Consider the following 19971-nt stretch of genomic DNA (forward strand, 5'->3'; position numbering starts at 1 on the left):
GCAAACTCAGCTCCACAAACATTATTTCAGTTTTCTGGCCATGTCATTTTGCAAGTAGACATCAGGAAAAAGGTTAAAAGTCAAAACTGGCAAGCTGTTTCAATAAGTTAAATTCAGGTTTTCTTGAAATAAGTAGCAGTCTCAGAGTGCCAACTCAGATCATGTAAAACCATGCGCATTAAAGATGTTTGGCTTAGAAAAATTGCCTTTATTCATTTTCCACCAGTGCCCCCTTGAGTAGGTTTTTTTTGAGCATTCAAAAGGCAACACTGAACTAAAAAGTGCTCTACCTTTCAGACATTTAATTTTACTTTTCACATCAAATATGTTAGCTTGCCGTTAAACCAGTGCAGAGGCCCTCCTGAAATTTTATACATGTGCTTTCTATATACTGTTTTTTCTTTTACTTTCACTTCCAGTTACTGATTATGTTTCAGGTCAAAAAGGTCCACATGCGGAAAATAAAAACTTAAAGAGACAGCTAGGCAAGGTCATAATCTATAGCAAAGATATTTTGTTTCTTTTTCAATATAGTTATCCACCTACCTGATGTGCTGATGTGCTCATGCACCTACTTTCCAAGAAAAGTTTTACATGTATTTAATCAATTAGTGCAAATGACGATGCATACTCAGCAGTTACCAATATATCGCTTTATTTCTTGGTAGCAAATTAAGGCTTTATAGTGACATTTGTACAGTACAGGCCAATTTAAACATTAGAAACCTTTAAAACCATGTAGCACTATTCACTCAATTTAGCATAGCCAGAAAAGTAGCTTTTTTTTTTTTTTTAATAAAGAGTTAAGTGTTACTAATGAGGCCTTGTATTTCATGAGTGCAAATGGCTCAAAATCCCACCATCCTCAGGAACTGGTTTAACATTTAACTATCCTTGGGTCCATTTTGAGATAAAGAGACAAACAGAGAGTATAACTGGCTCAAATAAAATATACTGTACTACTTGCTGGAGAAGAATCTCTACTTTTCAAAATACAGAAAGGAAAACCAAAATGACATTCACTGGCCAAAGGATGGTATCACCCCCTATTAGCCACTGGCCAGTAATAGTAGCAATGACAAATTCATTTTCCATGGCCCTGTTCGCTTTAGTACAATGTGATTTATAATTCAGAGTTGATGACATCCTGTATGTTAAGAAACTCAGAACTGGAAGAACGTACATAAGTTACAGGAACTTGTGCAACAGTAGGACAAGTTCCCTCTGCAGGGACATTTCCAAACCATCGCTTTTCTGTAATTTGAGAGAGTATTGCTACAAGTATTTCCTCAGCAGTTATGTATTTTTCTTCAGCATATGGATTTTCACTTCATATCAATGATTTTATTAGTGTTGTCTGGAGATGATGGAACTACTGCTTATGAAAACCAGACACGGTGTTTCCCTTCTTATGTTCTCTACTGAGATGTTTATAGTGCTTGAGCTGAACGTATGAATTCACCTGTCAGTCAGGCGCAGGGGGCCTGCCTGAAAATATCATCACCCCTAGCATGTCTGGCTTTCAGATCTGATTATTACATGTGAAAACGCAGAGAAATGGCTGCCAAGAAATTGTGAAGAAAGTAACCATGAAACGACCACACGCTCTAGGGAAGGAGGCAATGAGATGTGGGAACCTCCAAACCACTCTTGCTCTTCCATGAGCAATTCAATGAACAAGAGTGACCACGAGAGTACAAGGGGCTCCCAGTGTGACAGGGCAACAAAAGTGTTTTAATTCCTTTTTGAACAGCAGATGTTTCTCCAGCCTAAGGAAACACACACAGACAAGGTTCACAAAATCTAGATCTAATGTGAATAGCACTCTAAGCCCCTCTGTCCCCAGGGGTGTCATCTAACATCAGGCTAACATCTTTGAAGTCTTGAGATCAGCCATCTGTCCTTTGAAATGGAAGGCCACAGGAAAGGGTCGACTTTTTATGTGTATTAAGGCACATATTAAATTTACCTCAACTCATGTGCCTGGTTTGCTAAGGGAGAGTGCACTTCAGTGGTACCATGGCTGCTGAAGAGGTACAGCGAAGGAACAAAGACTTTCTGGTGACAGCCACGCAGCACAGCAATTGGGATTGTCCTGTGCAGGCTGCTCCACCATGCCTCAGAGAGTCCCCAGTATACTACAGTGCTACCTCATCTTGTTGCAGAATTACAGCAGCTTCCCAGGCTGATTGCTGGCTATTCCCTTTGCCAGGCCACCAATACCTCAGCTGGTTTCCTTCACTCAGGTGAATGTCATTACTTATCAGACCCAGAAGTCCCTATCCGCTACCAGAGGGTGGTACTACACATGCAGGAGAGGGCAGATTTAGAAATGAAGGCAAGCAGTGATGATGCACAAGTGACCTGGAAGTGGACTTTCCAAGAGAATCTATGCATGGGTATCCAGATTCACTCATCAGAGTGCTCAGAAATGGCCAGCAGGTCATATTCTGCCTCCATCAAGTATATTTAAGAACATTACCCAGTATTTCCTGAGGGATTAAAATGTATGACTACCAAAGACAAGCTACTTGGAGACAAGAGGATGCTTAATCAGCCATATTGGAAGAAGTTGGGGAACACAGACACATATTGCATAGTCAGCTTCATGAGCACAGCTGGAATTCAGATGTATTTGACACAGCTTGGTAGCATTTCCAAAGGAGGGATTATGTGCTATTTCCTTTGGAGGTAGCTACTGTAGCCTGGGACAAGATCATGGCTGTAATGGAAATGGCACCCCACTGGGGATGCTGAGCACTCATTGTTTTTGCATTAAGGCAGCCTCTCCATGGAGACCCACCACACCTTGAAAAGTGATCATAAAAAAAGCAAACAAAACAGTCCTCTAGAAACCCCCCTCACCCACAACATACAAGAAAAGCTGACTCCCGTGAGCTATAGAAAAGACAGCATTACTGAATATGGGAGCGTGTGTTTATACATCAGTGTTTTTAATACTGCATTGTAATGACCGGTGTGGGGTGTCCTTTCAGAAGAAGGCAGGGTTGGTGTGCTCTATAATACAGCGCTTGCAGTGTCGTTTAACAAATCGCAGAGCATCCACAGAGACATCGCAGTCCTGCACGTTCAACATCTGCAGGTCAAAACAGTTGGCAGCTACAATCTGCAGGCCCTGCCCAGTGATGCTCTCACATGATTTCAGGCTCAGGCGCTTCAGGTTGAAGCAGTTGAGGGCTAGAAACTCCAGACCGGTGTCTGAGACCAGAGGGCACTTGCCAATATCTAGCGATTTGAGTTTTGTGCAATTTTTGGCGAGGTACTCCACACCATGGTCCGTGATGCCCTCGCAGCCCCGCGCGTTGAGGTAGCGCAGCTTGCTGCAGTATTTGGCTATGTAACGGATGCCCACATCTGTGATCCGGCCGCAGTGAGCAATGCTAAGGTACCGGAGGCGCGACTCCAGCTTGGCAATCTCCCGCATGCCGAAGTCACTGACAAAGCGGCAGTCACTCACGCTCAGTTCCTTAATGGATGTGCAGTAAATCATCAGGTAGCGGAGACCCTCGTCGGTGATGCGGACACAGCGGCGCAGGTACAGGTGGGTCAGTTGAGTGCAGTGAGCGGCAATGGTGTGCAGTCCTTCGTCCTCGAGGACGAAGCAGTCTGTCATGTCCAAATAGCGGATGGAGATTTGTTTCCCATGTAAAGGAGACAGCTTGATGGAGGCTTCGCGAGTCAGACTGATGCATGTTACTTTGGAGCAGCCTAAGTGGAAAAACATAGCAAATTTAAGCAAGCAGTAAAAACAAATCACACAGCAAGGTGGGCATAAAATTGCATGCTGGATGCGATGAAGGTATCTTCACGTTGCAAGAGCAGAGTCATCCTGACAGACTAGTCTGGATTTGCTGTGATGTGTCCCAGCACCAGAAAAGATAACAAACTCCATTGGAGGCAGTGAGGTTGCTTTGGGATTTTGAGCACCAGCAAAGTGACAGATCGATTTTGTCCATTTCCCAAATGCAAAAGGATTGTCCTAGATTTATGTGGGGACAGTCTATAATCTGTTTCTGCAATATAAACCCAGTGACAATTTGAGAAAATGGTACTACATGACAACAATCAGAGGCAGTCATTGCTGACTGGCTGAGTCTTTAAACCAGCATCAGAGGCTCTTTCACCATCCAACCCCATTATAAGAAAGACAGACCCCACCCACCCTCCAAAAAGCATTTGGAGAACAGATGTGAATCCTGCATTCTGGGAAGGATGCAAAACTATGGCAAGACTATGTGCTTGCAGAAGGGTGGAGATTTGGGTAACATAAGGAGAATAGGGAGAGTCAGCAGGAGTCAACAGACTGGTAGGGGCATGGGAGGACATGGACAGATGCAGCAAAGGACTTTTGTGAGTGAGAAAGCCTACCCATGAATGGAGGTGACTAGACGACAAACACCAGACCTTGCAAGGGAAGACAAAGAGCTAGATTAAAGGGAAAAACATGCTGACAGGCTTCTCCCCCCCTTTTTAACCTCCACTCTGTGCATGGTGGTGAATGAAAGCTTTTTTACTTGGAAAGTGCTGTTTCTGCTGCACTGCAAACTGGCAGTCTCAAGCTTCTGAAGGGTAATTCTCTTCTGTGCCAAGTTTAGCTGGGCACACTGCATTAAAATGGATAGAAGCAGCTGCAAGGAAGAAGGGAGGGAAGATCTGCTAGAGACCAAGGCCTAATAGTTTTAGCTATAAATGTCTAATCAGACAAATTCTGCAGCTTATGCCTAAAGAGGTCCTCTCAGGTAGGGATAAAAAGCTTTTTTGGCTAAGTGAGAAGGAAGGGAGCACGAGGCTGAGGAGAATATTCTGTCTGCTAAGGATCCAAGAAGGGGGAACACTTTAATGACCGAAATTAAAAAGTGAATGGGTCAGAAGTCTTACAGCAGGGTTGCAGTCACATATATCAGTGTGTAATCAATGTTTTGACAAGCTCAGTATTGTCTTGTCTAGTTACTTTGACTACACTGTAAAACATTTCATGGGAAGGATATTCAAAATGATTTCACCAGAAAAAGTCTGTTTTGATACAGAACTGCCTGATTTTTAGGCAGAATGACAGGTTCCTGTGTCTGCAACGACTTTTCTGTCCTAAATAATAAAAAATGTAAAAACAAAACCTTGTAATGGGATTTTCCATAAAGTATAACTGATTTTAAAAGGGAGGAGAAACCTCCAAACAGATTGAAAAAAAATGTTGGCCAGCATGTTAGATAATAACTTGCAGTCAAGCTCAACCAGCTTCGAGAGATATCTCAGACCTGCTCACAAAGTGCATGCTGAAAATGACAGAACTTACATTGTGGAAAACTCTTAAAAGTTAATATGAACATCTGGTTTTGACATTAAAGATTTTGGTACATTACTGCTGCCAAGTAACCATCCAAAGTGGAGAGGGATTCAGCTAGATAACACAACTGCAAACTGGGTTTTAATTAACTAGCTACAATTATAGCATCATCCCCCAGCACATGCGCCCAACTTCTCTTACTCAGTATGAAACCAAACCAGGGAACAACTTCAGAGTGGTTTGAGAACTGCTTGAGTGTAGGTGCAAGACTTGTCCTCCTAACTGCAGACAGAAGGAGGGGAAAAGGGAATCCTGCTTCCAAAACATCCTCCAAAATTACTCACAGCAGAATGAAAAAATGTGTACTCAAAACAAGACCCCAGAGATCAATTACCCTCAGTTCATATGCATGCGCATGCAGCAAAAGTCATGTCTGAACCCAAACACCCTGACTTCTGAGCATGATCAAACCCAGGATTTTTCCCTTGCCAGCTTCAAAAAGAAAAGACAACTTGGAAAAACATGAGACTAAAATTGCTTTCCTGTCCTGTTTATGAGACAGAATTCAAGGGACATGGGTATTTTACTTGCCTTCTACACACTTTGAACCAAACTGATGAGATCTTAGGGACAGGCACCATCTTCCAGTTCTGAAAGTAACTGGCCTGGGGAAACCACAAGTGAAGATTGACACTAAAGGAACCTGTTTCAAGATCTGATACCATCTTTTCATTTTCCCTTCTTTTGAAAAAAGTCACCTTATCATACAGGATATCTATCAGTAGGAGCTGTGGACTAAAGCATTTTCAGCCACCTACAAGCCTTCAGGTACCCTCAGGATGCCAATTGATAGACTGGTGTGCCAAAGCAGTTCACCTCAGCAATTCTACTTGTCCTGTTTCTCCAGGTCCAGGATGTTTGAGCCCCTCAACTCTTCATGTCACCCTAGAGGGTGTAGTAAGAAAAGCATAAATATGACAGGGATGCAGCCTTCAAAGTCATGTGTAGTTCTAGGTCTTCACCACACAGGCACATACATTTTTTCCTGGCATTGGAGATTCTTCAACCTGATTGTGAGGGTGGAAACCTAGAACTAATGTCAGTATGTACTGACAATAAGTAATTCATATGCAAGGACATTGTGAAATAGGCTTGCAGAGACTCCTTACAATCTGGCTGTTTCAGAGATCAATCACAAAAAGTTAACAATTCCGACATTGCTACTTGGTTCGATGCCTTTCATGACATTCTGCCATCCTAGGAGTATTAGCTGAAGTATAAATCAGCTAAAAATAAAATAAAAGGCAGAAAAAAAAAAGCAAATCAGTGTACACCAGATAGGCAGCCTTGGAAAAATCATTTTATCTGGGTACCAGTAACTCAATAGCATTGCTTGCTCTCCCCACATTATCTTGCTTGTTGCTATTAACACCTCTGCAATAACAAATCTGGTCCAGCTAATTAATAACAACATTAGACTGATAACAAGTGAGATCACAAAATAATACTGAACATAACATTTACCTCAGTGTTCTGCTTGGCTGCATCCTTTCCATTAAGTGACAGCCTATTTGCAGGGAAATTCTGTGGGGCTGACCTTGGGAAAAAATACCTTTTTTTGCCAGAGCAGGTCTGAGGGAAATAGCCTAAAACATTTCTGCTGATCTAGACAGCTGCAGTGAATCATGATAACTGGGCAAAAGGAAAAGGAGAAAGCCACTAAGCAAATATATACACTACTAAAAAAAGTAGGAAAAAAAAAAGGAGTCTAAGGTAGCTAAGTCTCATTAAAATAGCAATGGAAGCAAGGGGAAGTTAGGGGTGACAATTGATATTCATACACAGACAAAAGCCTAGCATTGATTCAGAGCTCCTTCTCAAGTCACTTATTGGATTACAGAAATATATATTATGTATATATATAATCTGCTTATGAATCATATATATATATGTGAAAAAGATAAAACAAGTTTTACTGAAGTAACTCTCCTTCACCATACGATGTAGCACTGACTGTAACGCGGGCCTCTGTAAAGGTGCTCTGTGCAAAAATCCATAAGAAGTACTTGTGCTGTTTGAATGGGCTGTCTTTATTAGCTCGGCTCCATCAGTGGAAGTCTGGCCACTCAAGAAGTGCTGCTAGCATTTGGGGCATTGAGATTCTAGTGGCGCCTGTCTCATCAGTGCTGTGTTAGGAGACTGGCATTCCTACTTCAAAAAGCAACGCAGAAAGGGAAAGTGTGCAGTTGCAGGGCCAGGGGCTTGACATGCATGCGGCTTTTAGAATCAGAGGCATCTGAACTGAAACATTTCCTGTTACCTGACACATCCAGGTGTTCCAGGTTTGGGCACAGTGACACGACATCAAAGACTGCCTCATTGGAGATGTTGTAACATCCTGACACCTCCAGCCTTCTCAGTTCTGGACAGCACTGGGCAATGGTGTAGAGTCCTCTGTCTGTGAGCCGCCTGCAGCCACTAACAATTACTGTCTCCAACATGAGACATACGTTGGGTGTATCCTGACAAAGCCTCCGGGTCAGCACTTTAAGAGCCCTGTCTACGTTGATTGTCTCGCCGGTCAGGCGAATAGTCCTCCAAAGCCGAGGGTCCCAGGCAAGGTTATACCAGCGGCGGCACACACGGGCACAGCGGCACAGCTGGTTGGTGGGCAGGAAGGAGAATATCTGGATCATGGAGTGGTCAGGCAGTCGGTCTATATTGGCCTGTTCCTTCTGGTGCTTGGATGCCAGTCGGATGAGAGGATGTGTGAGACGGGTTGGAGGCGGCGAGTGGACCATAGCCACCGTTTCCCCAGTGACTGAGGATGACGACGTTGACGACCCCCTGCCATTTTGGAAACCAGGGGAATTAGGTGGAAATATTAATGCTGGACTGGGCGTGCTGAGTGTCCGCATGCTCAGGTCGGAGTCTGGAAGACAAAACACATAATTTCAGTAAGCTGTGGGCAGACACAGAGCTCCCTGCACAGCACAGTGCCCCACTAGCCAGCTTGTTAATGGAACATGATGGGCTTTGGGGTTTGTTGGGGGTTAAGAAGTCATCTTTACCAATGAAAGTGAGGAAATGTATATTTCAAAATCTATCATATACTCCGACAACACTGTACACCTTAATGTTGGGTACACAAGAGATGTACCCCTAGCTACACTGCCAGAGCCATGCTAGCAAAGAAGAGGCTGCACATCTGAGCCCTGTAATGAAGAAGAGACAATGGAAGTCCAGCAGCTTTAATTCCTTATGCTCCCAAGTAAATACTGCAAGAAATGAGTATATTTGAGTCACAGGCTTTTCTGAGTAACTGTCCATACTGTTGGCACTACCCAGGTATCTGTTAGATATTAGGGGAGGAATACTGCGGTCCTTCACTCTCAGCTCCTTCAGCCATTCAGTGGGAGGCAAAAGAAAGGCTCACAAGACAAATGCTACTTCTTTCACCAGACCTAAGCAGATAGGTGTCGTGGTTTATGTCCAGCCGGTAACTCAGAACCTCTCAGCTGCTCACAAAAAGCACAACCCCATACACTTATTTTCATTGTGTCATTAAAGATGTTAATTTTTATTCATGCAAACTGGGACTCAGCAGCTCAACCAAAGGCCCAGTCCCCAATTCTTGAAGAGGAGGTTGCTGTGCTTTTTCATGTGCACTCAGGAAGCATTCCTTTCCAATGGACTAAAGTGAGATTCAGTTGGATTTGAAAAAATAAGCCCAGACCTGTCAGTATGGATCTTAACAGAAATTCTTTATGAGGGAAAGAACCACCCAGAGATGAATACAGGAACCACAATTACTGCCCAGTAGAATAACAAATATCATGAATGGAGTAAGATCAGTGGTTTTAGAGCACCAAGCTGTCCTCTACATCACACCTTCTGCTGCCACTTCAGCATTCAGGCATTTCAGGGAAGCCTGCAATGCCATCTCCTTAGGTAACACAGGCCCTACAGCTCTGTGACTGTGACAGCAGAGATATGGGCTAAGCAGGGTAGAGACAGAAATGAGTTAAAAAAAACTGGCCAAATCTGGGTTTAGGCAGAGTTTTAAAATTAATTACATTTTACATGAATTTAATCAGCGTATTACATATGAATTTCCTCATCAAGCTTATACATAGCCCAGCATGGCCATGCACTGATCTCACTGGCTACTACAGTAGCAACCACAGGCCTGCATTTTCACAGTGTCTCTGTAAGGCAGAGAGGCACCATTGTCTAGCTGAAGAACCCAAGACACAAAGTCCAGCAGCTTGCCTAGGATCACCTAGCTCAGTTGCAGAGAGATCAAAATCATCATCTTACACTGAAGAAAAAACCTACACTACCCAGCTCCTTCCTTCTTCTTCTTCCGTATCTTGTTTTAATTAGACAGAAACTCAGTATGTAACAGGAAAAATATTTTCTTCAAGGCTTCTGAATCTATGCTATGGCTATGTGGACCTAATGCAGGGACTTGTGTATTTCTGAGCAAGAGCTGTATCTTAACACAGAGTGAGCTTTGCAGACACTCTGGTCCCCTTTGAGACTTCCTAATACCCTCCTGGCAGCTATTGCAAATAGTTGCATCAAGGAGTGTTATTTGGAAAGCATCTGGTATACTCTGGTATTTTAAAAATGAGATTTACAGCCGGGGAGAAGAAAACCAAACCACCAGCAGCAGCCAGGCTCCTGCAGACAAGCACTGAATCCACACACCACTTAGGCAGCAGTTCCCTAGATTAATTTTTGCAAGGGCTTACCATACACTTGACCTCCCTCAAACTACCACCAAAGCCAATGACAGTGCTTGAAGTTACACATGTGCAGAAGATGTGGCAGACTCGGAGCCTTTGCTTTTTGCTCTTTTACTGAGATTTTAAAACAAAGATGCTTCTAATGGAAAAAAAAAAAACAAAAAAACCCCCCACAACCGCCCCCCCCAACCCACTTTAAATGCAGGATGTATGTTCCACTACTAACATATATTTGGCATTTTGAGTTTCTCTATTTTCCTTTTGTTTTTTGATTTGTTTAGGGCTTTTCATTTGTTTCTTGTTCGTATTTTTACACAAACCAACACAAAAAGGGAAAACATAATGATATAAATAAACCCCACAGAACTAACACTTGTTTCTACACTACAAAATAGATGGAAATAAAGTAAAAAGGATAAAAATTCATTTTTAACATCTGCTATAAATGATTTCTAGTACTGTGGGAATGATTACCTCCTGTCAGCATATTTTGAAAACACACATTTTTAGTCAGTTAGTTACTGTTGAAAACACCTAAAAATCTCTGCAGGGCTACATTCTTCCCTACTCTCCATTCATACTTAAGTATAAAGAAGCACATAGTACTCCAAGATTCTCCCCACTCCCCTGTGATCAAAGCATCAAGCTAATACGGCTAATCTCCACTCCTTTTGGATCAAAAGTGGCATTCCTTCATTGCTCCTGGGCACCCTGTGAATAATCAATACCTCAGACATTCTGGGTGTGTAATGAATTACCAAAATGGTTTTTAACTTAGACGTAGAGCTAAAAAAGGTTTGACCTTCTGTTTTATGGGTATGCTTCGTGCTTCCTTCATGTTCTCTGAATTCTCTCATTAGTATAGCAGTTCCAGATGTGCATCCTACATTTCCTTTACCTTCCATACTGAAGGTGTGTCATGTGAAAATAGTTCCTTCCACCTCTGGGGCAGGGACTTCCAGACAGGCACATACACACGCACACACACCCCCTGTCTCCCCACTCCAAAGTATTTTGGGGAAAGACTGAAGTGTTGTCATTATGTTTGAACAAGAGGGCCGAAAGAGCATTACTGCTTTGTTGAGCCCATAACACAACATGCTGTCAAGCAGGAATTTTGCTGGTAGCTCAGCTGAACTCTCTGCAGAGGTATTCCCACATACTGTTCGTTGCACACCCCTAAGGGGAAAAGAAAAACCAGCAGGTGAGTGTAGGAGCTTTTTGCCAGTAAAAACTTGGAAAGCTTTTTGCTAGCAGTTAAAGCTTCAGCAAAACACTCGTCGTACTGTACATTTTCCAGGCTTTTCAAGTACCGCTGGGAGGGGCTTCCTGCAGCACTGTCTAAACCTCTGAGGGTTTCCTTCAGGTTTTGTTCTTCACCATTTCCTGAGCACTAGCTAACAGGCTGAGTCAGTCTGAGACAGGGCAACTTAATGATAGCATGACCTTAATATACACAGCCCTGCAAGTGCAAATGAAGTTACTGACTGCAGTTCTCAATACACATTTTACACACACACATGCCCTATACAAACATTTCTTCTCCTGAAAAATCCCAGTTGTTGACAAGCCTGAAATGCAGCTTTACATGTTGGTGATATTAGAAAGTAAAAAACAGATTACAAAGCAGCCCTTATACTTCCTATGACCACTTCCACCCCTTTGCCTCCATGATTACCAATCTTCTGTGCAAGACACTTTCTACTAAAGCTTTGCTAAGGCTCTGAAAATTGTTTGTTGATGTAAGAAAAAATTTCTTACCAATCTTTAAAGAAATCTCAAAAGATGCATGCCAGAAAGAACCATAAAAGCTGACACAGAGGGAGAAAATGCACTGGAGGGAGTTTTCTGATTCCAGTAGGAATCTGGTTTATTTCAAAAGATTCTTCTTCCCCCCCACCCCGTTTTCCAGTTAATATATACATCTGGGAGAAAAGAGCCTTTAAATATCTATCATTTAAGCTAAGATCTAGTCTTTGTTCCTTCTGGCATTGACAACAATATGCAGTCTCTGATTTCAGAACCGTAGATGATGAGGTATTTTCATCATTTCACCAGTGATGCTCACTAACATGGGGCACTTCATGTCCAGACCCCAGCATGGACATTTTAAAAAATGATTGAACCATTTTCCATGCATAAAGCATGACTCCATTCAACCACACCTTCTACTATTGTATTGTGGTTGTGCCTTTCTTGAAGTGAATCTATACTGAGCTCCTCAAGCTAACAAAACTAACATGAGAACCTGGGTGAACATCTATCAAACTTCATATTCTTATCTGACAACTAAAAAAGGTCCTTCAAGCTGATCTGCGATCACCACTGAGGTATTTAGCAAAACTAAGGCAAGAATTAAACCAGACTACGTTCTGCCTCTGAAAAGTCATTATAGCTTAGAAAAACAAAAAGCAATTGGCATTCTTGCCAAAACATTAGATGCAAAATAATGTGTGCAAGAAGCATTTACGCATAGTACAGGGATGTCACTTAACATCTCTTCAACAACAGTGGTGCATAGATATTACATATTTTACTAAGGGCAATGTGAGTACAGACTTCACATTTTTACCACAATACCATCAACTTCATGCATGCCAAGGAAGTATTCCTTTTACAGAGACTGGGGAAAGTGGCAGCCTAATGGCTGTAGCAGCTACAGTCTCCAATGCAAAAGGGAAGAGAAGCAGCTGACAGTTTTATACAGGGGGAACAGTGCAGGGTGATTTAAGTAGAGACTTGTGAATTTGACGGACAGATGTCAGATATGGCTATGTGCCCTTAAAGGAGATTAGGTAAAGGGTTTAGCTAGGACAGCAGGGTGCAACAGGACCACTTACTTTCTAAGGCCTTGGGCACAAAGTCCAAGAAAACGTGATACCTACAAAAGAGCATCTTCCACATCATAAACATCATCAGGCATTTCTCTTAGGCTAAGTCACCCTACTGACCCAAGTTCCTCCCAGCTCTGGGAGCCCCAGAGGAATCAGAGAGCCCATAACAGCAAAGAGGCAGCTGAAACAAAACGCACCACACAAACTTGTGCAGGGCTGTAGCGGGCAAGTACACCAGACAGAAAGGGCTGCTCAGCAGAGGTACCTACATGATTTTGCAACCTTTTACAACCAAGAACATACAGAATGACAAACTGAGTTGAATGAGCTCTCTTGTCTCTCTCCAAGTACACCAAGTACACGTAAACCACCTCTGATGTGCATGTCTGCCCTGTTCTTCATTTCCAGGGACATTACTCAGCTCACTGAGGTGCCTGTTCCAGTGTTGTCACCATATCAAATTTCTAAGTTTTAACTCCTACCCAGCTCACTCAAGAAGCTCTTTCTTGCCCATCTCCTACTGTTCCTGCAGGGATTTCTCACATGCATTTGCTGAAGCCTCAGCCCTTTCTTCCTAGTCCCATTACTAATATTCTCATTTTTTCCTAGTTATTCCTTTAAATTTTCTCCAATCTGTATGTATTTTTCTTAAAGCACAATGCTCCAAACTGAGCACCACACACCATCCCACTGCACCAGCATTGGGTAAAGTGGAGTCCTTCCCACTTATGTTTCCTGGAAACCATGATGTCAACCTTCCAGAATTCAACAGTCTCGGAAGGATGATGCATTCAGTATATGATTCAATGTCTTGCCTGGATTCCAACATGCCATACAGCTGCCTGGCCATTTATATTCTTCATCCATGTTTATATAAACCATTCGTCTTTCTCACACCTGTGTCCTGAGAGACTGGAATGTTTTCTCTCTCCTAATCTTCTATTTTTTTTCCAAGAGCATTTTGAGTTATGAACAGCCTCCTCAAACTGTGCTCATTTTCAGTTTTTCAATATACCGAATGTCCAACGTCACAAGTTTTAACCCCTTCCTCTGTACACTGGTAGTTTTGTGCCTCAATTCAATTCAAACAAGTGGCTTCTGGAGCAGGATGGAAAGTTTAGCAACGTATTAATGAACAATGTAAAGTGTAGCAGAGCAGATCCCTAGAGGGTCCTTCTTGAAACATCATCACAGTTGACAAATACTCAGTTATAATATGTAACACACTATTTCCCTTCAGTGGCCACCTTATGTTTATTTCATTTAATCAGTATTTCACTTGTGGCTTGTTTCCCACACAGACATGAAAGAGTCTAAATAAACCTGAGATAGAATCATAGAATACTTAGGGTTGGAAAGGACCTCAAGATTATCGAGTTCCAAACCCCCTGCCATGGGCAGGGACACCTCGCTCTAAACCATATCACCCAAGGCCTCGTCCAACCTGGCCTTGAACACTGCCAGGGATGGAGCATTTGCAACCACCCTGGGCAACCAATTCCAGTGCCTCAGCACTCTAACAGGAAAAAATTTCCTCCTTATATCCAATCTAAATTTCCCCTGTTTAAGTTTTAACCCATTACCCCTTGTCCTACCATTACAGTCCCTAATGAAGAGGCCATCCCCAGCATCCCTATATGCCCCTTTCAGATACTAGAATGCTGCTATGAGGTCTCCACGCAGCCTTCTCTTCTCCATGCTGAACAGCCCCAACTTTCTCAGCTGATATTCATACGGGAGGTGCTTCAGTCCCCTGATCATCCTCGTGGCCCTCCTCTGGACTTGTTCCAACAGTTCCATGTCCTTTTTATGTTGAGGACACCAGAACTGCACACAATACTCCAGGTGAGGTCTCACAAGAGCAGAGTAGAGGGGCAGGATCACCTCCTTCGACCTGCTGGTCGCACTCCTTTTGATGCAGCCCAGGATACGGTTGGCTTTCTGGGCTGCAAGCACACACACTGAAGCCAGCTCATGTTCATTTTCTCATCAACCAACACCCCCAGGTCCTTCTCCTCAGGGCTGCTCTGAATCTCTTCTCTGCCCAGCCTGTAGCTGTGCCTGGGATTGTTTTGACCCAGGTGTAGGACCTTGCACTTGGCATGGTTAAACGTCATGAGGTTGGCATCAGCCCACCTCACAAGCATGTTAAGGTCCTTCTGGATCCCATCCCTTCCCTCCAGTGTATCAACCGAACCACACAGCTTGGTGTCATCAGCAAACTTGCTGAGGGTGCACTCAATCCCACTGTCCATGTCATCAACAAAGATGTTGAACAAGACGGGTGTTGGGACCGATCCCTGAGGGACACCAGTCGTTACTGGTCTCCAGCCGGACATTGAGCCATTGACCACAGCTCTTTGTGTGTGGCCATCCAGCCAGTTCTTTATCCACCGAGTGGTACACCTATCAAATTGATGTCTCTCAAATTTAGAGACAAGGATGTAGTGTGGGACAGTGTCAAACGCTTTACACAAATCCTGGTAGATGACATCAACTGCTCTATCGCTGTCCATCAGTTCTGTAGCCATCATAGAAGGCCATCAAATTGGTCATACAGGATTTCCCCCAGTGAAGCCATGCTGGCTGTCACCAAGCACCTTGTTGTTTTTCACGTGCCTTAGCATGCCTTCCAGGAGAATCTGCCCGAAGATTTTACCAGGCACAGAGGTGAGACTGACGGGTCTGTAATTTCTCGGGTGATAGACTACAGCTACTGTCTCCCAGTCACTGGGCAATTAATTCCTACCAACACAGAAAATCAGATTGAAAAGTAAAGTAAAAGGAACAAAAAAAACCCACAACTTTGTCAAAGGCAAAAACTTATTTCTTATGCTGTGAGACCTCCCATGTGTGCAACTCTCCTTTCAAGAGCAAAGATGTGCAACGAAGCTCGATTTTTCAGTGTAGGAATGAGCAGCCTTGGAGCTCATGAAGTAATCACATCCACATGCTCTTGGAAGGAATGGTTTCACAGAACTTAAAATAACCTTTTATAGTTTTTAAAAACCTCCCATAGAATGTAATAACAAGCTGCACCTATTGTACAAGACTAGAGGCATTGTTACAAGACCATGTGGAAGAGGGATATTTTAACTTAAATTTGAAGCCATTTTATAGTAGTTTCTGTGTGACATTTTACACTTTGGATTATACTGGTGTAACTTCCCTGTGATGTTGAGCTCCAGTTTTCTTTACTCCATAAACTCCCCCACGTACATTTGGAGACCTGATCTTGCATTCCTGGCATATTCACACTAGATGCTTAAAGTCAAACAGCACTGCAAGTGAAGTAATTGCTATAGTTTTATTAAGCAAATAATTCTTCCTTACAATGCATTTGTTAAAAGATGAAGTTAATTTCCCCTCTACTGACTTTGTCCCCTGCCACTTGGCACGAGTTAATTTTATCCCGTGTTGTTGAACAGAGCTAAAAATACAAAGACTGGGGGGGGGGGGGGGGGAACGACGGAAGACAAAAAGAAAAAAAGTATTTCACTTATTAGTTTATGAAGTCAAAGCATCTTAGTTTTGCCTTTGGTACCACCGATGATGCCAGAACATCACTTCTGAGAAGAGGGTTTGTCAATGCATCATTGCTGGGAAATTACACAGAGATAGATGGGATAGTGCATTTTTTCCATGTTCAGTAAATATCTAACCCAAAATGAATTCCATACACACTTAAGTACGAGCTCTTCTTAAACCCCTTCTGGACAGATCCTCTCCCAGCTCCTTGCGGTATGCCATGGAGCTCCTCCAGCTAAGCTCATTTATGTGTGCATTAGCAAAGAGTGCAGCCCAGAAAGAGAAGCTCTGTGGAACAAATGTGCTACTGCTGGAACCTAACATCCACAGGCCTGGGAACTGGGTGTTAGTTTTTGGACAATGTCTAATTTCATCCTCACACCTGAATGTTCAAAGGGGTTGCCTTTGGCACTTTAGGCATCCTGACAGAACATATTTGTTGCTTTAGTTTCATCTGAGAGTAACTTGGCTCATATACTTTGTGGTGGCAACTAAAATACGGCAAGCAGGGGCTAAAGGGAGAGTCAATTCAAAAGTGACCTTTGAACTATGAACAAAAATGCTAATGTAGAGGAACTCACTGGTCAGTGAGGAACCCCCTTTCCACCTCCTCCAAATCATAAGTTATCACTTCCCAGCACCCAGGGGAGAGACATCCTGTGCCCTGCTGGGTTCTCAGGACCAGATTATTAATTGACTGGACACATTGCATGTCATTGTCTTCCATTTTCAGAATTGCCACACCTATGGAGACACACTTCTTTGCTGTTCAATGAGTTACTTTGAAATGTGCAAAACAAAGGTGGTTAAAATGAAATAAGCATTTACAAGATGCTTACATATAAGCATTTTCGATATACTTACACATAAAGGTTTAAGAAGACAGAAAAAAAAAATCAACACAAAAAACCCCAAACCAAAACAAAACAAAAAATAAGTTTGCTCTCAAGGTTACACTAAAAGGCTTGCCATCCTCTCCGTCCACCTGATAAGCTATAAAAAAAGCCTTAATTAACCCAGGAACCCCATCTTCATCCTCATGAATACAAAAAACCTGCCCAGTTCATCCAGAGAATAACCTGATTCAGTGAAACAGGCTTACAACTATATTCTATTTTCACTTTGAGTTACTCTGACATACTCCAAGGTCAAAATCTTGTCAGGTATAACACTTTCATGCCTAACTAGGCAACATTTATATGTTCCACTCCTTTAGGTATTGATTTTAATTTTCAATTTAAACCCCACTTTATGTAAATATAGATGAGTGCATATTGCTCAATACTGGTTCTCAAGTTATGCATAGATGGTCAGAGCCAGTTACTTAGAGTGACACTGAGCAGGAGCAAAAAGATCCTGCTAGCTTTGAATGACATGCTGACACGAAGTTTGCGCTGATGCAATTTATTTATCTTTACAACTTATATAGAAAACTGGAACAAATGCCTAATGGTTCACAGGTTCAAAATGCAGAAATCCACCCAGCTGCTCCAATCAGGTGTAGCTGTTCCGCAATTTCATCTCTCAAAAATGTAAGAATTTGGAATAAAGATGCATCCGTTTACATTATTATAAAACTTCTAGTTGCTGGGTATGAATTTATGAGAGGAAAACATTCTCAAAATCCCCAGTTGCTTCCATGAATCAAAACCAAGATGACCTGCAGAACCCTGAAATGCAGTTCCTGTAGATGTGTGTTGTTCTGAAAATAATATACAAAGCAGAGGAATGCATGCCTCTGGGGAAAGCCTACAGTATAATCACTTTGCTGTGTAATCAAGATGACCTGCATCCAGGTGGTAGCAAACACTACAGCAGACAAATAGTTCCCCCAAGGATGACTGTTCCCAGAATATTCACCAAAAGTGAATTAGTAATGTAAAAGAACATTGTATTTCATCACCAACTATTGGCATTGTAAAAGCACACAACTCTTACATATGATCGACTTTGAAATTAACAATGAATCCAGGATGTGACCTCCAAAACTGGAGACATAAATGCTAAGCAATAGGTTAAACAGCAGAACGAATAGTAGCAAAAGATTTAAAGCCAAAGTTGTGCTCCTTTCTTAACACTCAAGTTTAGATGCTAAAGATTCATTAGATCAATTTAAGTTAGAATAGTCAAAATATCTTTCCCCAAAAAACCTTCAAGCTTTATAAAGATAGCTTTTGATAATAATCTGGAGAGAGACAGCCTTCCAAATTATGGCACACAACTGTACACACCACAAGAGGACTCTAGGTAAAAAACAAAAAATAACCCCCCCCAAACCACCCAAAAGTAAATGAGAAGGTAAACCCAATCCTAACTCAGCTTAGTTCAGCCCAGCTCCTTGTGGCTTGTCCTGAGATACCCACAAGTGCCCACCTGGTGTCCCAGCTGACGAGTCATATGTCAATGCAGATAACATATCCCTCTGCCAGCTAAGTTATCAGTAAGAGACTGACAATAAAAGACCACCAAAAGCACACCTTTCTTCTGTAAAAACCTCTTGGTTAGTTACCACATCAATGCTTGCTCCAGGGTGAGAGAGGTGACCTCTTTTCAATAGTGTAGGAGAAATACATCAGGGTGGTAAGAGTTCCAGGCTTTACAAATCAGCCAAAGTGTTTACTCCCAGACTAATGCTCTTGAGGACTAGAAGGGTGTCTATCATGAGCCTTGCCTCGTCTTTATAATGGCAACAGATTACAGAAAATCAGCAGAATTGTGTGTGTAACTGAAGGCTGACCTGCAACACCTGCTCCCGATCAGCTCAGATACATTTACACTTCAGTTTCCAAAGTTTATGTTCTTTCCCAGGAGTGAGATTCTTTCAAAAGCACCTGCTATCATCCTGGCAAGCGTTCTCTCATTTTGTTGGTGAATAATTCATTTTTAAGGTTGCATCCCTCCTCCCTTTTGACACAGAAAAAAAAGCTGGTATCTAGGGTTTTTTTAAGGAAAGGTAGAGAACTTCATTTAGTTCACAATTTTACTTTTCTTACAAATACACAATGCCACCACTTCTCTTACAGACAAAGGAATAAAGTCAGCAAAGAGCTGGCCAAAGCCATCTCCCCAACAAATTGCCTTTGGACCTGGAGAGCACACTCTGAAGGGGATAAAAGAAAAGAAAGATAGGTCTCCAAAGCAGAACCCTAGGACACCAGCACAATCTAACTTACCCGACACCTCTCTAACAAAGATACATAAACCAACGGTTTTTCATAATGAACACCTCACATCATAAGAGCCCTGGAGTGACAGTCAGCAGCCCCCTCTTCTGTTACAAACACAAGCAATATCCATGCAACAACATGCTGAGCAAGCACGTAGTGCTTATTCAGAACCACAAGGATTAGAATTTTTTTAATGGGAAATTTGGGAGTTAAGCTGGGAAAGAGACATGGCCACTGTCAGCTTTCTCTTACTAGAAAATGTGACTGGCTCAGGCCCAATTGCACTATGTTACATGGATTCCTGTCCATCAGTGTGAAACATCCCCAGACTGTGTCAAAACAGATGGTACTTACAACTGCAAAAGCAGTGCATTATCCACCCTCTG

The 19971-nt window shown here is 42.5% G+C and overlaps 1 protein-coding gene across 2 annotated transcripts in view; it reads right to left on the reverse strand.

Annotated features, from left to right (window-relative positions):
• Positions 1–638: 638 nt before the first annotated feature.
• The window catches only part of FBXL7 (F-box and leucine rich repeat protein 7), a 185828-nt gene continuing 166495 nt past the window's right edge, over positions 639–19971 (reverse strand). For both annotated transcript variants that reach the window (XM_061346713.1, XM_061346714.1), the window contains 2 exons: positions 7626–8237; positions 639–3729 (listed from right to left, as the gene is read on the reverse strand). In XM_061346713.1, the coding sequence (XP_061202697.1) occupies positions 2993–3729; positions 7626–8237 (1349 nt within the window). In that variant the 3' untranslated portion in view covers positions 639–2992. The remainder of the gene's footprint in view (positions 3730–7625; positions 8238–19971) is intronic.

This window comes from Neopsephotus bourkii, unplaced genomic scaffold (genome assembly GCF_033783945.1).
Source record: "Neopsephotus bourkii isolate Nb327-2 ecotype Australia unplaced genomic scaffold, CSIRO-AGI_Nbou_v1 NB_272, whole genome shotgun sequence".
In the NCBI taxonomy this organism is placed as follows: Eukaryota; Metazoa; Chordata; class Aves; order Psittaciformes; family Psittacidae; genus Neopsephotus; species Neopsephotus bourkii.